A 14,615-nucleotide genomic window follows, 5' to 3' on the forward strand; every position below is an offset into this window, starting at 1 on the left:
TAACATGATGACATGTTAGTTTTTTTGTATTTAATCTACCGTTTGTACATATAGTTTCACTGATTTCAATTTTTCTTCAAATGATGTGAAGGAGGCATTGTACATGTTGTTGAATGATAAATATGGCACACCCTTGTTGACTTAATGTTGTGAAAACAATTTCTTTCTGGCTTTTGGATATGGAGGAGTTTGGACCATCTTTATATCCGTTTTGCTTTTCTGCTTTCTAAGCTAAGAAAAGAGCGTTCAACACGGTAGGATATTGTGTTACAGTCTTCTATGTTAACTGTGCTGTGACAGAACTTGAGGAAAACCAAGTTCTCCCTGCTTTAAGGAAATTTTCTTTTGACAGTAGAATTTGATTGCATCACTAGTAGCCGCTGCCTTCTTATGTTAACTGAATATGAGCCTCAGTGGTTTGCTTGCTGAATGATAGATAAGCTAGACCAGCTCTTTGGGACTGAACCGGCTAGCTTAAACAAGTAAAATTCAAATTAAAAGTACAGTCTTCATATATCGTGAAAAAGGATTTGAACCCTTGTTCTCATTCTGAGAATCCTACTGGCACTGGTTTCATAGCTCCTTTTGCCATTCTGTCATGTAGGTGCGTTTGACTCTTCAACGGTAGAGGTACCTTCCCTCGCAGCGGAAGTTTTTCCCTGCATCGGGCTAGATCGATCGGATTGACTCATTGCCTTCGATTCAATGTAGACTGCCATTCTACTGGATTTATTCATTTGTTTAACTGAGAATGATTGAAATTCAACCAAACTTATTAATATATCAATACTAACCATTTAAATAGATTAATTAGGTTGTTTAATATTAAAATAAATAAAATAATATTAATAATAAAAGATAAATTACTATAATAATCTTTTTATTATCTAAGCAAACATTCCCTTCATATTAAGTTTAAAAGGATTAGGGTAAGTAAAGGGCAATTAACTCAAGGGTGTAATTCAAATAATGGTTAATCAAAGGCTGGAGGTCATTGCTAGTACAACAAATATCAGGGTTTCGTGATTTTGCCTGAAAAAGAGGATCGCCAAGAACAATAGCGGAAACTACGAGTTGTTGACGGTAAGCGGGAACGCGAGCGAGTGCACAGTGAGGTGAAAAATGTACCTGAAGAAGCCACTATGGAGCGAAACGACGTCGAAGCAGTCCTCCTCGTCAACTGAATCCGAACAGACTGCCGTTTCCGAGCTCATCAACTCCCTAACTAAACAACGTCTCTACCGCGAAATCACTCTCGCCCTCCGTAACGGCCTCCGTGATGCACGTGCCGATTTCTCCTTCCTCCGCCTCCGTGGCCTCCGTTCCCTCCTCAAAATCCTCCGCTCCGTCGCACAATCTGACTCCACCATTAACCTCTTTTGCCACTCTCAAACCCTTCCCGATCTTCAAGGTTCCCAATTTTGATTAATTAATTCATTAATGAAACCTAATTTAATTCAATTTAGTGGTTTAATTTTTTAATTCTGTGGTTTTTAGTTGTGCCTGTTTTGTTTCAACATTCGTTTAAAGAGGATTCGGTGGAGGATGGAGTGACAAGTTTGGATCATATATTCAGTGTAGATCCAATGAAGATAACGAGTCCTTCAACCGACTCTGAAGTGGCTCTTGCGCTTCGAGTTTTGGAAGGATGTTGTTTGCTTCACAGAGAGAGCACTAATTTAGCCCATCAGCACAAAGCAATTCAGGTCTATTTTTATTTTTATTTTTTTTCATTTTAGAATTGATTTTAGAATGCACAAGAAACTCATTAATCATAATGACTTAAGATTGAATACTCAGCTTGGAATGTATTTTGCTAAGGTGATGATGCTTTGGTTAATGCAGGTTTTGATGAATATTATATCAACGCGAGGAGCACAGGGACAAGGAGCTTGCTTGGATGCTTTAATTTCAATAATGCTGGATTCTTCTGCCAATCAAATGGTAGTTCATCACTTCTTTTTATTTAATTTCCTTGCATAATTTTGTTGGCCACAATGTTATACTTTCTTGGATTCTGTTGCATGTGAATACTTTACCCCTACGCAGCAAAGAAAAACTTCTTAAGGCAGTTCCTTCCTTGGTTGGTACTTAGTCATATACATTGGGAGTTATGGTTTGCTTAGCATCAATAAAATATATTAGACTAGTATTTTGGATGTGTCATTGGAGACTAAAAGATTGAAATTAAAAAAATTGTCCTTGCATACTTAGCTGTACTCAATTTTTTTAATCTAAGAAATATCATTGTGTTCAAGCTTGACCAAGTTCTCCCACCATTATTATTGTAGAAGTTTCGGTGCCTTTTATGAAATTTGTACTAGAATCTAGCTCCAACTGGATTATGATTGTGCTCATTGCAATTGTACAAGGAAGCTTAGCAGGGGCATGCAAGGTATAAAAAAATTGGATTTGATCAAACCCAGAAGGTTCATTTGCCTAATTATATAAAGACATCCTCCTTTCTCTGAAGATTGGCACGTCTTCCTAGATTTTTCAGCCATAGAAAGTTTTTGTCATTTTTTGTTGATCTTGGAGTGATTAATCATTGTAATATACACATCTATGGCTGCTTAATTACAGGATTTTGAGTTATACAATGGTATAGAGGAAGTTGCAGAGCTCATAAGAGACAAGCAAGTGGATGAAAATCTCAGGTTTTTCTGCTTTTTCATGTGACTTGCTCATTTCCTTTTCTCCTACACAATTTTCCTTTCAATGCTCATCTTTCATACTGGATCAAAGTTTGAAAAATGCAATCTATTGCTTGATTTAGTTTTCCTGCTTATTTACATTTGATTGCAGGCATTTTTTATGTTGTTTGAGTGGGGTACTTGTCTTGGTTCTGTAAAGTTTCAAGCTTTGTGTTCACTAAAATCAATAAATAAAAAGTTACCTTATGGGTGAATGATTTTGCCGATGTAAGCTTAGAAGTTTTGAATAATAGGTTTCAATTAGCTTTCACAATGGCAGTCACACGGTTTTAGCCTCTTCTCTTTTTTATTTCTGTATTTAAAACCAAAAACATTACGCATTTATAAAAAGATGACAGTAAATATAGTCAAAGAATTTGTTCCTCTCCTAATTTAAAAAATATCTCCAGAATTAAAAATAAACTAGTGACTATCAGGATATTTGGCAGGTATTTGCCAAGCGAATTGTGTTAGATATGATATCGGCATGTTTTACCCATTCTACTTGCATCATTTCTCATATAAGTGATGTACTTTGACCAGGTTAAAATGTGGAGAATTCCTGCTATTACTCATTGGGCATCTAAATGGGCGGGAAAGGTCTCCCATGGCCACCATACATGAAGACATAAGGCGACTTCTTGGTGAAAAATCTGCATCATTGATATGGGCAGCAAGTCAATTTGGCTCTACCCTTAATCCAGATGACAGACTGACAGCTTTACACATTCAAGCTGGCAGGATTTTAGAATCTCTAGATTTGTACTAATTCTAATGCTGGAATTCGCAATATTTCATGGTAAAGTTCCATTGGTGACCAGAGGACAGAAAGATGCTTGTATGTATCATAGTATCAGTGCACCATGGTTGAGAATGGTCTCATTGCATAAAATAACTTGCCAGTGTTGTGTTTACAGAGCAATTTCAAATTGTGTTTTTATATTTAGGGTTAGAGAATTCAAGGTGTTGTAAATCTCACCTGTTCTCTCGTGAGATCTATCACTAGCAAGAAAAGCATGTATCTCATCTTTGTCCTCAATCCAACTGTAGCCTGGGCTCTTCTGCATTCCTTCTTTCTTCATTTTTTGTCTTGTTCTTACTAGATCAGACCATCTAGCAGCATAAGCATATAAATTTGCTAGCAGAACATAGTTTCCAGTATTGTTTGGTTCCAGTTCTATGAGCATCTCTGCAGCAATTTGCCCTAACTCGACATTGCCATGAATGACGCAACCTCCAAGCAAAGCACTCCACATCACTGAATCAGGTGTCACCGGAGTTTTCTTAATGATATCATAAGCTTCATGAAGCTGTCCAGCACGACTTAAGAGATCAACCATACATGTGTAGTGTTTTACCGAAGGTTTCACGTTATAAAACTCCATTAGATCAAAGAATCTGCAACCCATCTCAATGGAACCAGCATGGACACAGGATGAAAGAACTGACAAGAAACTCACATCGTCTGGTCTAAAGCCTTTGGCTAGCATTGTTTGAAAATGAGCAATTCCGTCCTCTCCACGTCCGTGCATGGCATATGCCGTAAGCATTGCATTCTGGGAAACCAAATCAGGCTTCAATATCCTCTTATAAGCCAATTGGGCATGCATCAAACTACCACATTTTGCATACATGTCCACAAGGGCTGCTCCGATATAAGCATCTAAGTCGAACCCCCGTCTAATTGAATGAGCATGAACCTGCTTCCCGCACTCCATTGTGGCCAAACTTGAGCACGCAGATAAGACTATTGCAACCGTGTAAATATCAGGAGTCAGATTTGAAGCCTGCATTTCGAAGAACAGCTGCATAGCTGCAACATGGTGGCCATTTTCCACGTGACCCGCAATGATACCATTCCAAGTATAAGAATTTGCCTCAAAGCCATCTTCTTTCATCTTTTGCAGAAGATTTTGAATGCTTTGAATTTGATTGCAGCGGGCATAACCAGAGATCAAAGCATTCCATGTTGCTGTTTCTCTTTCAATTACGTCATCAAAAGCTATCTGAGCAGCCGCTAGGTCATGACATTTACAGTACATTTCTACCAAAGCTCCACCAACAAAGGTATTAGATTGCAGACCCAAACTAATGGCATGGGCATGTATCTCTTTCCCTAGTCGCAAAGAAGCCATATCAGCACAAGCAGTAAGAGCACTCCCAAAGGTAAAAGAGTCGGGTTCAATACCGTCTTCCATCAGCAACTCTCGGAACATGCTCAATGCTTCGTAAAACAAGAAGTTGTCTACATATCCAGAAATCATCGAGTTCCATGAAATTGTATCTTTCTTGATACCCATTTGCTCTATCTGGTCAAATAGCTCCCTAGCTTTCGAAATGTTACCATTCTCACTGTACCCAACAATCATTGTGTTACAAGACACATTACTTTTCTCAGAGAACTTTGAAAATAACTTGAAAGCACTTCCCATATCAGCACACCTCCTATACACATCAATTAATCCATTCACAACAAAAGGATTAGACATAAATCCATGCCGTGTGATAAAACCATGAAAATTTTTGCCAAGGTTTAGCTTTTGTAATCTAGCACAAGCAGGAAGAACGCTTGCTAGAGTCTGTGCATTCGGTTGCAGCCCTTCTGCTTGCATCCTAAAAAACATCCCTATGGCCTCCTGATCAAACCCATTTTGTGCAAAACCTCCAACAACTGCACTCCAAGATACAAGATTCGGCATTATATCATCCGAAGAAGACATTCTCTCAAGAAACTCCAATGCCTCAAAAACCATTCCATTGGCAGCACAGGCTGTGACAATAGAATTCCATGACACACAATCCCTTTCTGTCATCATACTCAAAAACTTCTTTGCATCATCTAAGCTTCCGCATTTGCCATACATATCAATAAGAGCATTACCTACATAAATATTCGAAACAAACTGATATTTTATCACCATCCCATGTAATTGTCTCCCTAGTTCTACCATAGAAAGACCACTGCAAATCTTCAAGATTATCGGAAACAAGAAAAATTCCAACTGAATGTCTTCAAAAAGCAATTCTTGAAAAAGTGAAACAGCTTCCATAAAATATCCAACATCTTCATACAAGTTAAGAATGGCGGTATAAGAATATAAGTTTTTAAGCGGCATTTTATCAAACAATAAGTTTGCATCCCCTAAACGACCACACCGACCATACATTTGCAGCAATTTGGATTCCACAAACTCGTGGCCGCGAAACCCAGTTTTGATGGCATGTGCGTGCACTTGTTTTCCTAAATTCGGGCATTTACAAGACTCGAGAACTGACGCATATGTAGTTGAATTTACAGGTTTGTCAAGGAAGGATAGATGGGCGTAGGTCAGGGGTGAGTGAAGGTGAATGGATTGGTGGGTTGGGTTGCGAGCAGAAACGGAATATTGGTGAATTGGCTGAATTACTGGCTCCAATATTTGAGTTTGAGCAGACATTATTTCGGCTTAGGCTCCTGTACAATGACCAGAAAGTCTCATATCAGACTTCTGAAAAATCATTCATTTTTGGTAATGTAAGCGCTCAAGTGTTAGTCTTTACTCATTTGAATTTCTGTGCACAAATTTTATGATCCAGCTAATTTACCATATGAAAATGAAAAACCCTCTTAAAAAAAAAAAAAAAGAAAAGAAAGTCTACTATTTGTCAAAGGTGAAAAACACCTTGATAGAAAATTTCCGTTTTATTAGCATATTATATGTGTTTATTATATTTTATCATTTTAAACACGTTTAATCGTATTTTTAAATTTAAAATATATAAAACATATATTTTATATGTTTGTTATATTAATTTGTACTGAACATTTGTATTATATATTATTGTATTTTTTAATTTTTCTATAATAAAAGATAAAACAATATTATTTTAAACAACGTCATTTTATATGACGTTGTTTTACATAAAATATGTAAAACTCAACCCAAACAATAATAAATTATGTTTATTTATTTTTTAAATCAGTTACAATTTTTGTTTTCTTCTTAATTTTTATTTGTTATGATCAACTTATCATTTCATTCTTTAGTTTGTTAATATTTGAAAACTTGTCACTTTGTCAAATTTATACTATAATAATATATTTTAGTCTTTATTATTTTAATTCTAAAAAAAAATTTGAGCTTGATTTATAATAATTTTATATATATTTGTTATCTCAATCATGTGACATAAGAACTTAGTATTGATCTATATATGAAAAAATACATATATGATTAAGCAAAATTCTTGTAAAATCCTTTAATTAATTACTTAACAAAAAATAAAAATTTTAGAGATATAATATAATTTCACAAAATTTTTAATTTAGGGTTTAAGGTTTTGTAATTAATATTTATTTCTAATTTTTTTTTTCATTCTTGATAATGGTATCTCACTCACCCAAGTTGTAAACTCTCTTACAACAATAGCTTAGAATCCCACTCACTTTTTGAAACTCACATTGACCTTTCAACCTAAAATCCCTTCAACTCCTAACCCTGAAATCTTTTCAAGCACCAAACACATATTTGCATTCCACGATCTAAACAAATAAGCTAACCTGAATGAGAAAGGGTTGAAACAAACAGAAAAAGAAAAAGTATTGAGTTGTTTTGAAACAACAAAACGTAAGAAAAGTGACACCAAAAATTTGGTCCGAAAAAAAGTAAAAAAACTCGTATGTTTGAAGAATAAAACAAATTTATATACTTAGCAAAGGTAAAGAAAAAGATAATCCCCATAAAAAAATCACAATAGAACACTTAAACAATAAATAACTAATTCGAATACAGACAAAATAAACTATCGATCGCACTCCATTAAACAACCTCGTTCAAATTTTCACACAAATTGCAACCGTGTACCCACGAAAACAAAATGTGAACACAATTGTTCTTAGTTTTCCCAAAAACAAAACTTCCAATCCCCTCTTTGGCAAACTTTTAACAAAAAACTTATCCAATAAATGTAGACTTGTAATCACATATACAACATCAGATAAAATAATCAAGTCCGTATATTCAAATATATTTTAACAGCAAAAATTTATCACAATATATCTGATTTAATTAATCGAATATGGTATTAACAACCCAAATTGGTATTTATTAGAGTACTCGACAACAATTTAAATACTTTAAAAAAAAAATGATGGTGGCCGAATTTTTTAAAATTTGAAAATACGAAGTCAAATTTCTTATTTTTATTCTTGACTTTTATTTTTGAAAATAAAAATGTCAAAAATGTTGAAGAGTGCCACCGAACACTCTTTCTAGAGTCAAATATTATGAATCTAAAATGTGAAATCTACTTCCTATAGTCAACATTCATTTGGTTGATGCACCTTTATCTACGAGGACATCGTTTTAGAGATGACTCTTCGGATAAACAATTAAATCACACTTCTAATTACATGATTATGACAATAAATGAGATTAATGTGTTTAACCTATTTTTGACTTCACTGATTTTGGATAAGGTTATATGCTTTATAGTCCCCTACACATTTTAAATTGTGAGGGCTGTCGTCTATGTTGACAAAGTGTATAGCATTGGTTGTATTGTCCATTTTTTTCTTTGACGTTTTGCCAAGGTTGAAAAAAAGAAAAACAATACTATACGTATTTATTTATGTGTCATTATGTGATTAAGTGTTATTTTATTTTTAATTTAAAATAATTAAATCACAAAATAACATACATCAAATATATATTTATTTATATATTTAAAATAGATACATATAATTTTATTAAAAAACTATTATTAAGATTTTCATGTCTCAATAAGTATTAAATTTGATAACGACTATTTTTAAAATAATAATTTATTTAAAGGATGATGGCTTATAATTAATTAAATGTTTTTTTTTTCTGTGTGCAAATTGGACAATTAGATCTTTCATCGTTTTAAAATCTTACATAACATAGATTACGATAGTGACATTAAGTATTAGATTATAAAAACTAATATTTATTATAGTGTCCAATTAAATTAAAAAACAATGAAGAAGACATAAAAATTTTTTAAAATGACCCCATCTTTTGATTTAAAATTTTACGTCTATGGTATATTAATAATTGATGTTACTATAAAAGATATCACGAGAAGATTTAAAGTACTATACATGTTAGTTTTCTTTCTATTCTCTCTCACTCTATTTCTTTTTTTGTTGTTCTTTCTCTGCTAGTTCCTCGTTTTAATAGGTCAGAAAGGAGAAATTACATTATGCAAATAATAAAATCTCATAATTCTAGTTTAAGTATGATTATAAGGATTTGTTTTTAATTCCATTTGAACAAAAATATAATATTAACTTTTAACAATATGATCTTGGTTGGAAAGGAAAAGATAAGTTTCTTTTGTAGGCACGAAAGGAAAAAACAGGAAATCATTTTGTTAATACTGAGGAGATTTACTACTTTACAAAATTCTTTCAATTACCTCAAAGCAAAAAATTCATATGTGCTTTTGAACGACCGGCAAATATGAGATGTGCTAAGTCTTTATTAGTGTTGTTTATCATTGATCATTATTGTTTGGATTGATTCAAATAAAGATAAGCTTCTTGAGCATAAGTTATCAGGTTGGAATTTTTCATATAACATCTAAAATAATTAACCAAAAACATTATGTACCTGAACCCCCAAAAAATAAAGCAAAAATTAAGAAGAATATACAAATATTTGGTTTAATCCAACCCAAAGTGACTTTCTCTAAGGCCTAATTGAATAATAAATTAATATTTAAATCATGTGACATTTATAAAAGAAATCCACAAAAACTCCTTAACATCACTCAAACCCAAAAAACCCACAAACTAAAAAAACTCAATTACACTATTTTAATAGTCACTAGCTATTCCATGGGTGCCTCTCTATTTTTGGATAACCCAATCTAAAATAAAATAATCTATTTATAAGGGAAAATAGTCTTACAAAACTAGTAAACAAGTGAGATAGAACAAATATATTTATAAGAGAAAACCCTAACAAATTTATTAAACAAATATTATGGGACAAAGATTCAAAACAATATTATTAATTATAAGTATTAATTTGGATATCAATAATATTATATTAATATACAATTAAATAATATTAAATTAAATATAAAATAATATTATAACATTATTATTACACAAATTACTATTTGTTATAGGTACATATAATCTTACTTGATCGAAGAACATTTTTTCAACTTGAATATGTTGGCGTTGGGTCACCAACCTCAAATTGGTTTTTCAAGCAAATGGTCCCAACACGGTTTGAGTAAAGAAGTAAAAACCGAGTGGAATAAATGAATACATGCAATCTATCAAAACTAAAAGCATGAAAATAATGAATGCACCATAAAAATCTAAAAGCGAGCATTTAATTAAATGTGTAACATATTATTATAGTTAATTTGATCTTCCATACGTAAAATCTCATCCACGTTTTCTCATAAAAAATATATTTAAAAAGAGAAAAACCGGGAAGACTTATAAATAATTATCACCGACACTACAGGATCAGAAATGGATATGGAATATATGTAGAAGAAAATCAACCCTATGTTAATAGCAAAAGAAATAAGAAGGAAAGTAATATGAACAGAATTGATACCTAAGTTTGGCCAGAATGAAAAGGACGTCCAATATGGGGTGGTGCTCCTTCGTTCACGGCTTTAAAATTAGGGTTAGTGGTGGACACCCTAGACTAAATAATATTATGTAGGCCAAAAGATTTATTCCCATCTAAGGTTTGGTCTAAACCCAAACTTTAATCTATAAAGTTTCAAAAATTTAAATACATATCATTCTGTTAAAATTCTCTGTCAAGTTTTAAAAATTAATAATTTTTGAAACTTTAAAAAATAACAATTTCTTCTCAAAATTTTTTTCTCTTTCTCTGATGACCATCTCTATTCAGGTCGTCGATCAGTCTTCTTACATCTCTTCTTCTCCTTTCAAACCCAAAGATTCATCTCGTTTTTGTTTGATTTAAGATTTTTGAAGATGTTGATTTTGACTAAACTACGACGATTTGTCTTTGTGGGATAAAGATAATTCATCTTATCTTCGGCCGACAATAATGACTACTGATCTTTGAGCTTTGATGGGACAAGAAGAGATTTGAAAAGGTTGGCTCATGAACGAAACATAAATAGTAGCCAGAGAAAAAAAAAGTCATTTTTTAAACTTTTAAGTAAAAAAATTGTTAACTTTTAAATCTAAAAAATATAATAAAATTTTATTATTTTAATATTTTTAATTAAATAATATTTTTATTTTTAATTCTAATAAAAAAATTTAATATAACAATAAATATTTAAATTTTTTAAATTTTATATACGAGAGTTTAAAAATAAATCAAACCTGAGGTGAGATTAAGTCTTTTTGGCCTATTATGTATTATAAATTATCATGAATTGAGAGTTCATGTTTCAGATGTACTGGCTAGTTTCTACTTCTAATAATAATAAGGTAATAATAATGAATTAAAATCAAAGTTTGAATCGCAAAGGATTTTATTTTGACAAGTGGTAGAGATTATTATGGATGTTAATTCTTATGCACGAATATCAAGAGGAATGTCTGTAGGTCCCATGAAGAACCAAAGATGGGAAGTGCCTGTCAAGCTAGACGTTCTTCAATCTTTAAATAATATATTATATACATATAATAATAATAAAAAAGGGTGGCGATGGGTGTCTGTCAAGTATTGATAAGATCATACATCCGAGTAGACTGCAATTTTGTATTACCGGCTGAATGGCTACAAAAAAGAGACTGTTCTATTTAAGAATTAAGAGTACATGTGGTTAGAAAATTAGTAGAAATCAATTTCATCACATATTTTTTTGTTTTTATATTTTATTAAAACGGACAGCATATGAAGTTATGGTTGATGGGTTCGTATATTCCTTAATATAACTCATCAGGGTATTCTTAAATATAAGACATCTTATTTTATTTATCTTATTTGTGATTTTTTTGTCACATTATATAGATAGTAGTGATATAATTTCCCATTTATGATTTGTTCGATAATCATAAATTCAAGTTTGCCTTGTATAGTTAATATTATTTTAACAACAATGAATGTATTTGTTAATAAATTTATATATTATTTATATTAAAATTTTTATTCCTACGATAAATTTTAATATTCTTAAGAGAAACTCTACAAAGATTTTAATTTTTAAGAGAAATCTTAGAGTACCTCTTATATGTCAATATAATCTTTTATGAATGAAGTAGTTGCCAAATTTAACAGTGACACCCATACTGTATTGATGCAATTAAAAATCATAAAATCATGGAACAGAAGGTCAAGAAGTTAGTGATTTTAGTCTAATTTTGTATCTGGTTCTCTCTTTATGTAGTGTATAACGAGGACAATCCATTCCTTTCTGGGTCACCAAATCATCACACAGCAACCAGCACAGAAGCAAACTAGCAAATTGAAACAGAAGAAACTAAGAAGGCCAATAAGATGGATGTAAACCTATGTGTTAGTTTATACTTTATGATCATCAACACTTACGTAGTCACTCATAATGTGAAATGAGAAAGAAAAATACAAAATATAAATCAAATTAAAACACCTACTTCATGTTCATTCACTTCTTTACTGTTCATTTCACCATGAGCCTCCACCCAACATTTCAGTCCAGTACCCAGCGGACTGATGATCCCCTTGCCGTCTATTCAGCTCAACCTGCTGCTTTATGCCCTCCACAGGAAACAAAAGTCTTGCACCAGTTGCTTCAAAATTTCCATAACCACTACTTTCAAACCCTTCAAGTGAAAAATTGAGGCTTGGTTTAAATTCTTGCAATGGAAACCCAGTTGGGAATATTGCATTAGACTCTGAATTAGCTGGAATATTAGGCATGAAGGTAGTGAACCCCTTTGCATTAGACTCTGAGTTATTAATAGTGTTTTTACAATCCTGATGATGACTTGGAGGATAAGCAAGGTTGAGATCCTGACCCTGATGGATCTTAGGGTTTTGAGAAGCAGACTGAGGGAAATTTGGTGGGGTCAAATCAGCAAGTTTCTTTGATATAGCTGGTGATGTTGATAAAGATGAAGATCTTTTGTTCTTTCTTGATCCTCCGCCAACAGGAACATTTCTTAGAGATCCACCTTCAGTCCAGTACCTTCTACAAGTCTTGCAGAAATATCTTGGCTGAGAAAGACTGTAGTTATTGTAGTAACAAAATTTGGTGTTGGTTGAATTGCACCTTGGACAGTTCAAAGCTTGATCTTTCTGTGGTCTTGCTCTTTTCTCCATTAAAGACCTTGAACTTTCCATAGGATCATTAACTAGCTCTATTCCCTGATATTCACAAAAAGAGAAAAGAGTAAAGCAAAAGAAGGAAAAAAGACACAGAAAAAAGCCATAAGTGCTGTTGATGATCAAACAAAAATTATCACTAGAGAAAGAGATAAAGTAAAAGGACGCAAACAAGGGAAGTTGCTTTACAGTATGTAGTTTACAACATCAATAAAACAAAAATTATACTAACTTTTCTAAGTCCTTTATTAGATAGTTGGAAAAAGAGGGGGAAAAAAAAAAAGGACATCAAATAAAAGTGGAGTACTACTTTCAAGAACAACATATGAAAGATCTTGAAAGCAGCAGAAAATTAAAATCTTAGTGGGGACTGAACATTATCTTCATGGAAAAAGGAAAACTTTAGAGAGATAGATCGACTAATCAACAAGAGAATTATTTTTAAAAAGGCTAAAAAATCATTCTAATTGGTCTGGAAAAACCCAACTTAAAAAGAAAAGAAATATATCATGATTTCAAGTTGAGAAAAGAAATTAAAAAAGGTGACTTCTACCTGTGGCCAATTAGCAGTATCCATGGATTAAGAAGGCAGAAGCTGAATGGAAAGATGAAGAAGTCTTGAAGGAGAGGAAAATCAAATCACCCACTTTTCTAGAGCAACTGGTCTAAAGGCAAGATGAAAAACACTTGAGATGAAATTAGTGGTGGTTCCATGTGTTGGCCAACTATATGGGAAAGAAATGGCATTTTTGTCTTTTAACTACTGTTTTTTCATTGTCATAATACTATTTGCCCTACTCTATCTAATTTTATATCTATATATTCTGCATGATCACTTTCCATTTAGTAATTTGTATTATTCTCTGTGGTTGGCTTTTTTTTTTTTTGCCTAATAAATTTCAGTGTTGGCATTTGCTACCACTACGTCTAAAAAACATGATACAAATGGTTTGATTCATGGGCAATTTAGACTTAACCCATGATAAACTACTATCTTGGAATCCCTCTAAAGAATAAAAATCCTACTCAGCTTTTTATTAAGAATAAGAATCCTAATATATATCTAAGGGATAAGATTATTATTAGCATATAAACATATTATTCTTTTATATAAATAATAGAATAATTTACTAATAAATACATTCATTGTGACGAGAGAAATGAGTAAATATTTGAATAATATTAATTTTATTTATTTTTTATTTTAGATGAATTAGGGTAAATCACATATTTTTTCTCTTACTAATCACATTAATTTGAGAGTCTATGTTTACTTTACTCATTCTCATTAATTCAGTGGGGTCTTTTCAAAACAAAGAATGAATGATTAGGAAAAGCAATGAAATGAAGATGATTCTGCTTTACAATTGCTATGCAATTTCTTTAATTCTTTCCTTTATACAAGAGGGAAGAGTTCTCCTCTAGAAACCCATATAAAACCAAATTAGGCACTTGCAAGGATTGCAAGCACATGAAATGTTTTGCAATACATTCGTGCATTAAAAAAATTATCTATTTTAATAATTATGGGAAAATTTTGAGATTCTTGAATCTATTCCTTTTCTAGAGTATTGTCGGGATTGGTTGGGTTTCATGTCCACGCCAACCTCTTTTTAAGAATACTCAAATCAGTTTAATCATCGAAAATAAATAAAATTAT

At 32.2% G+C, this 14,615-nt stretch overlaps 3 protein-coding genes across 4 annotated transcripts; 1 reads left to right on the plus strand and 2 right to left on the minus strand.

Moving 5' to 3' along the window:
• Positions 1-912: 912 nt before the first annotated feature.
• On the plus strand, positions 913-3,759 carry LOC123215524. Its single transcript, XM_044635669.1, has 5 exons — positions 913-1,411; positions 1,498-1,706; positions 1,846-1,944; positions 2,584-2,657; positions 3,237-3,759. The coding sequence occupies exons 1-5, from the start codon at positions 1,123-1,125 to the stop codon at positions 3,460-3,462; spliced, it is 897 nt and encodes a 298-aa protein (XP_044491604.1). The 5' UTR covers positions 913-1,122; the 3' UTR covers positions 3,463-3,759.
• Positions 3,561-6,279, minus strand: LOC123215521 (pentatricopeptide repeat-containing protein At2g13600-like). The gene has a single exon (XM_044635656.1). It carries the CDS (start codon positions 6,128-6,130, stop codon positions 3,605-3,607), a length of 2,526 nt encoding a protein of 841 aa, XP_044491591.1. The 5' UTR covers positions 6,131-6,279; the 3' UTR covers positions 3,561-3,604.
• Positions 6,280-12,149: 5,870 nt separating this feature from the next.
• LOC123213497 (dof zinc finger protein DOF4.6-like) lies at positions 12,150-13,710 on the minus strand. Of its 2 annotated transcripts, none has more exons than XM_044632949.1 (2): positions 13,509-13,710; positions 12,150-12,997 (listed from the first exon to the last, which is right to left on the minus strand). In XM_044632949.1, exons 1-2 carry the CDS (start codon positions 13,530-13,532, stop codon positions 12,296-12,298), a joined length of 726 nt encoding a protein of 241 aa, XP_044488884.1. In that variant the 5' UTR covers positions 13,533-13,710; the 3' UTR covers positions 12,150-12,295. The 2 variants fall into 2 exon arrangements, with proteins under 2 accessions (XP_044488884.1, XP_044488876.1); XM_044632941.1 differs by lacking the exon at positions 13,509-13,710 and adding an exon at positions 13,188-13,487.
• Positions 13,711-14,615: the final 905 nt, after the last annotated feature.

Source organism: Mangifera indica, chromosome 1 (assembly GCF_011075055.1).
Source record: "Mangifera indica cultivar Alphonso chromosome 1, CATAS_Mindica_2.1, whole genome shotgun sequence".
NCBI classification, from domain to species: Eukaryota; Viridiplantae; Streptophyta; class Magnoliopsida; order Sapindales; family Anacardiaceae; genus Mangifera; species Mangifera indica.

Bases quoted from the DNA above. Each gene is read 5' to 3' on its own strand.
- LOC123215521 (XM_044635656.1), bottom strand. From the start codon at position 6,130: ATGTCTGCTCAAACTCAAATATTGGAGCCAGTAATTCAGCCAATTCAC.
- LOC123215524 (XM_044635669.1), top strand. From the start codon at position 1,123: ATGTACCTGAAGAAGCCACTATGGAGCGAAACGACGTCGAAGCAGTCC. The intron at 1,412-1,497 runs GTTCCCAATTTT...TGTGGTTTTTAG, and splicing joins AACCCTTCCCGATCTTCAAG to TTGTGCCTGTTTTGTTTCAA. The intron at 1,945-2,583 runs GTAGTTCATCAC...GCTTAATTACAG, and splicing joins ATTCTTCTGCCAATCAAATG to GATTTTGAGTTATACAATGG.
- LOC123213497 (XM_044632941.1), bottom strand. From the start codon at position 13,280: ATGTTGTTCTTGAAAGTAGTACTCCACTTTTATTTGATGTCCTTTTTT. The intron at 12,998-13,187 runs GTTAGTATAATT...TGTGAATATCAG, and splicing joins CTAATAAAGGACTTAGAAAA to GGAATAGAGCTAGTTAATGA.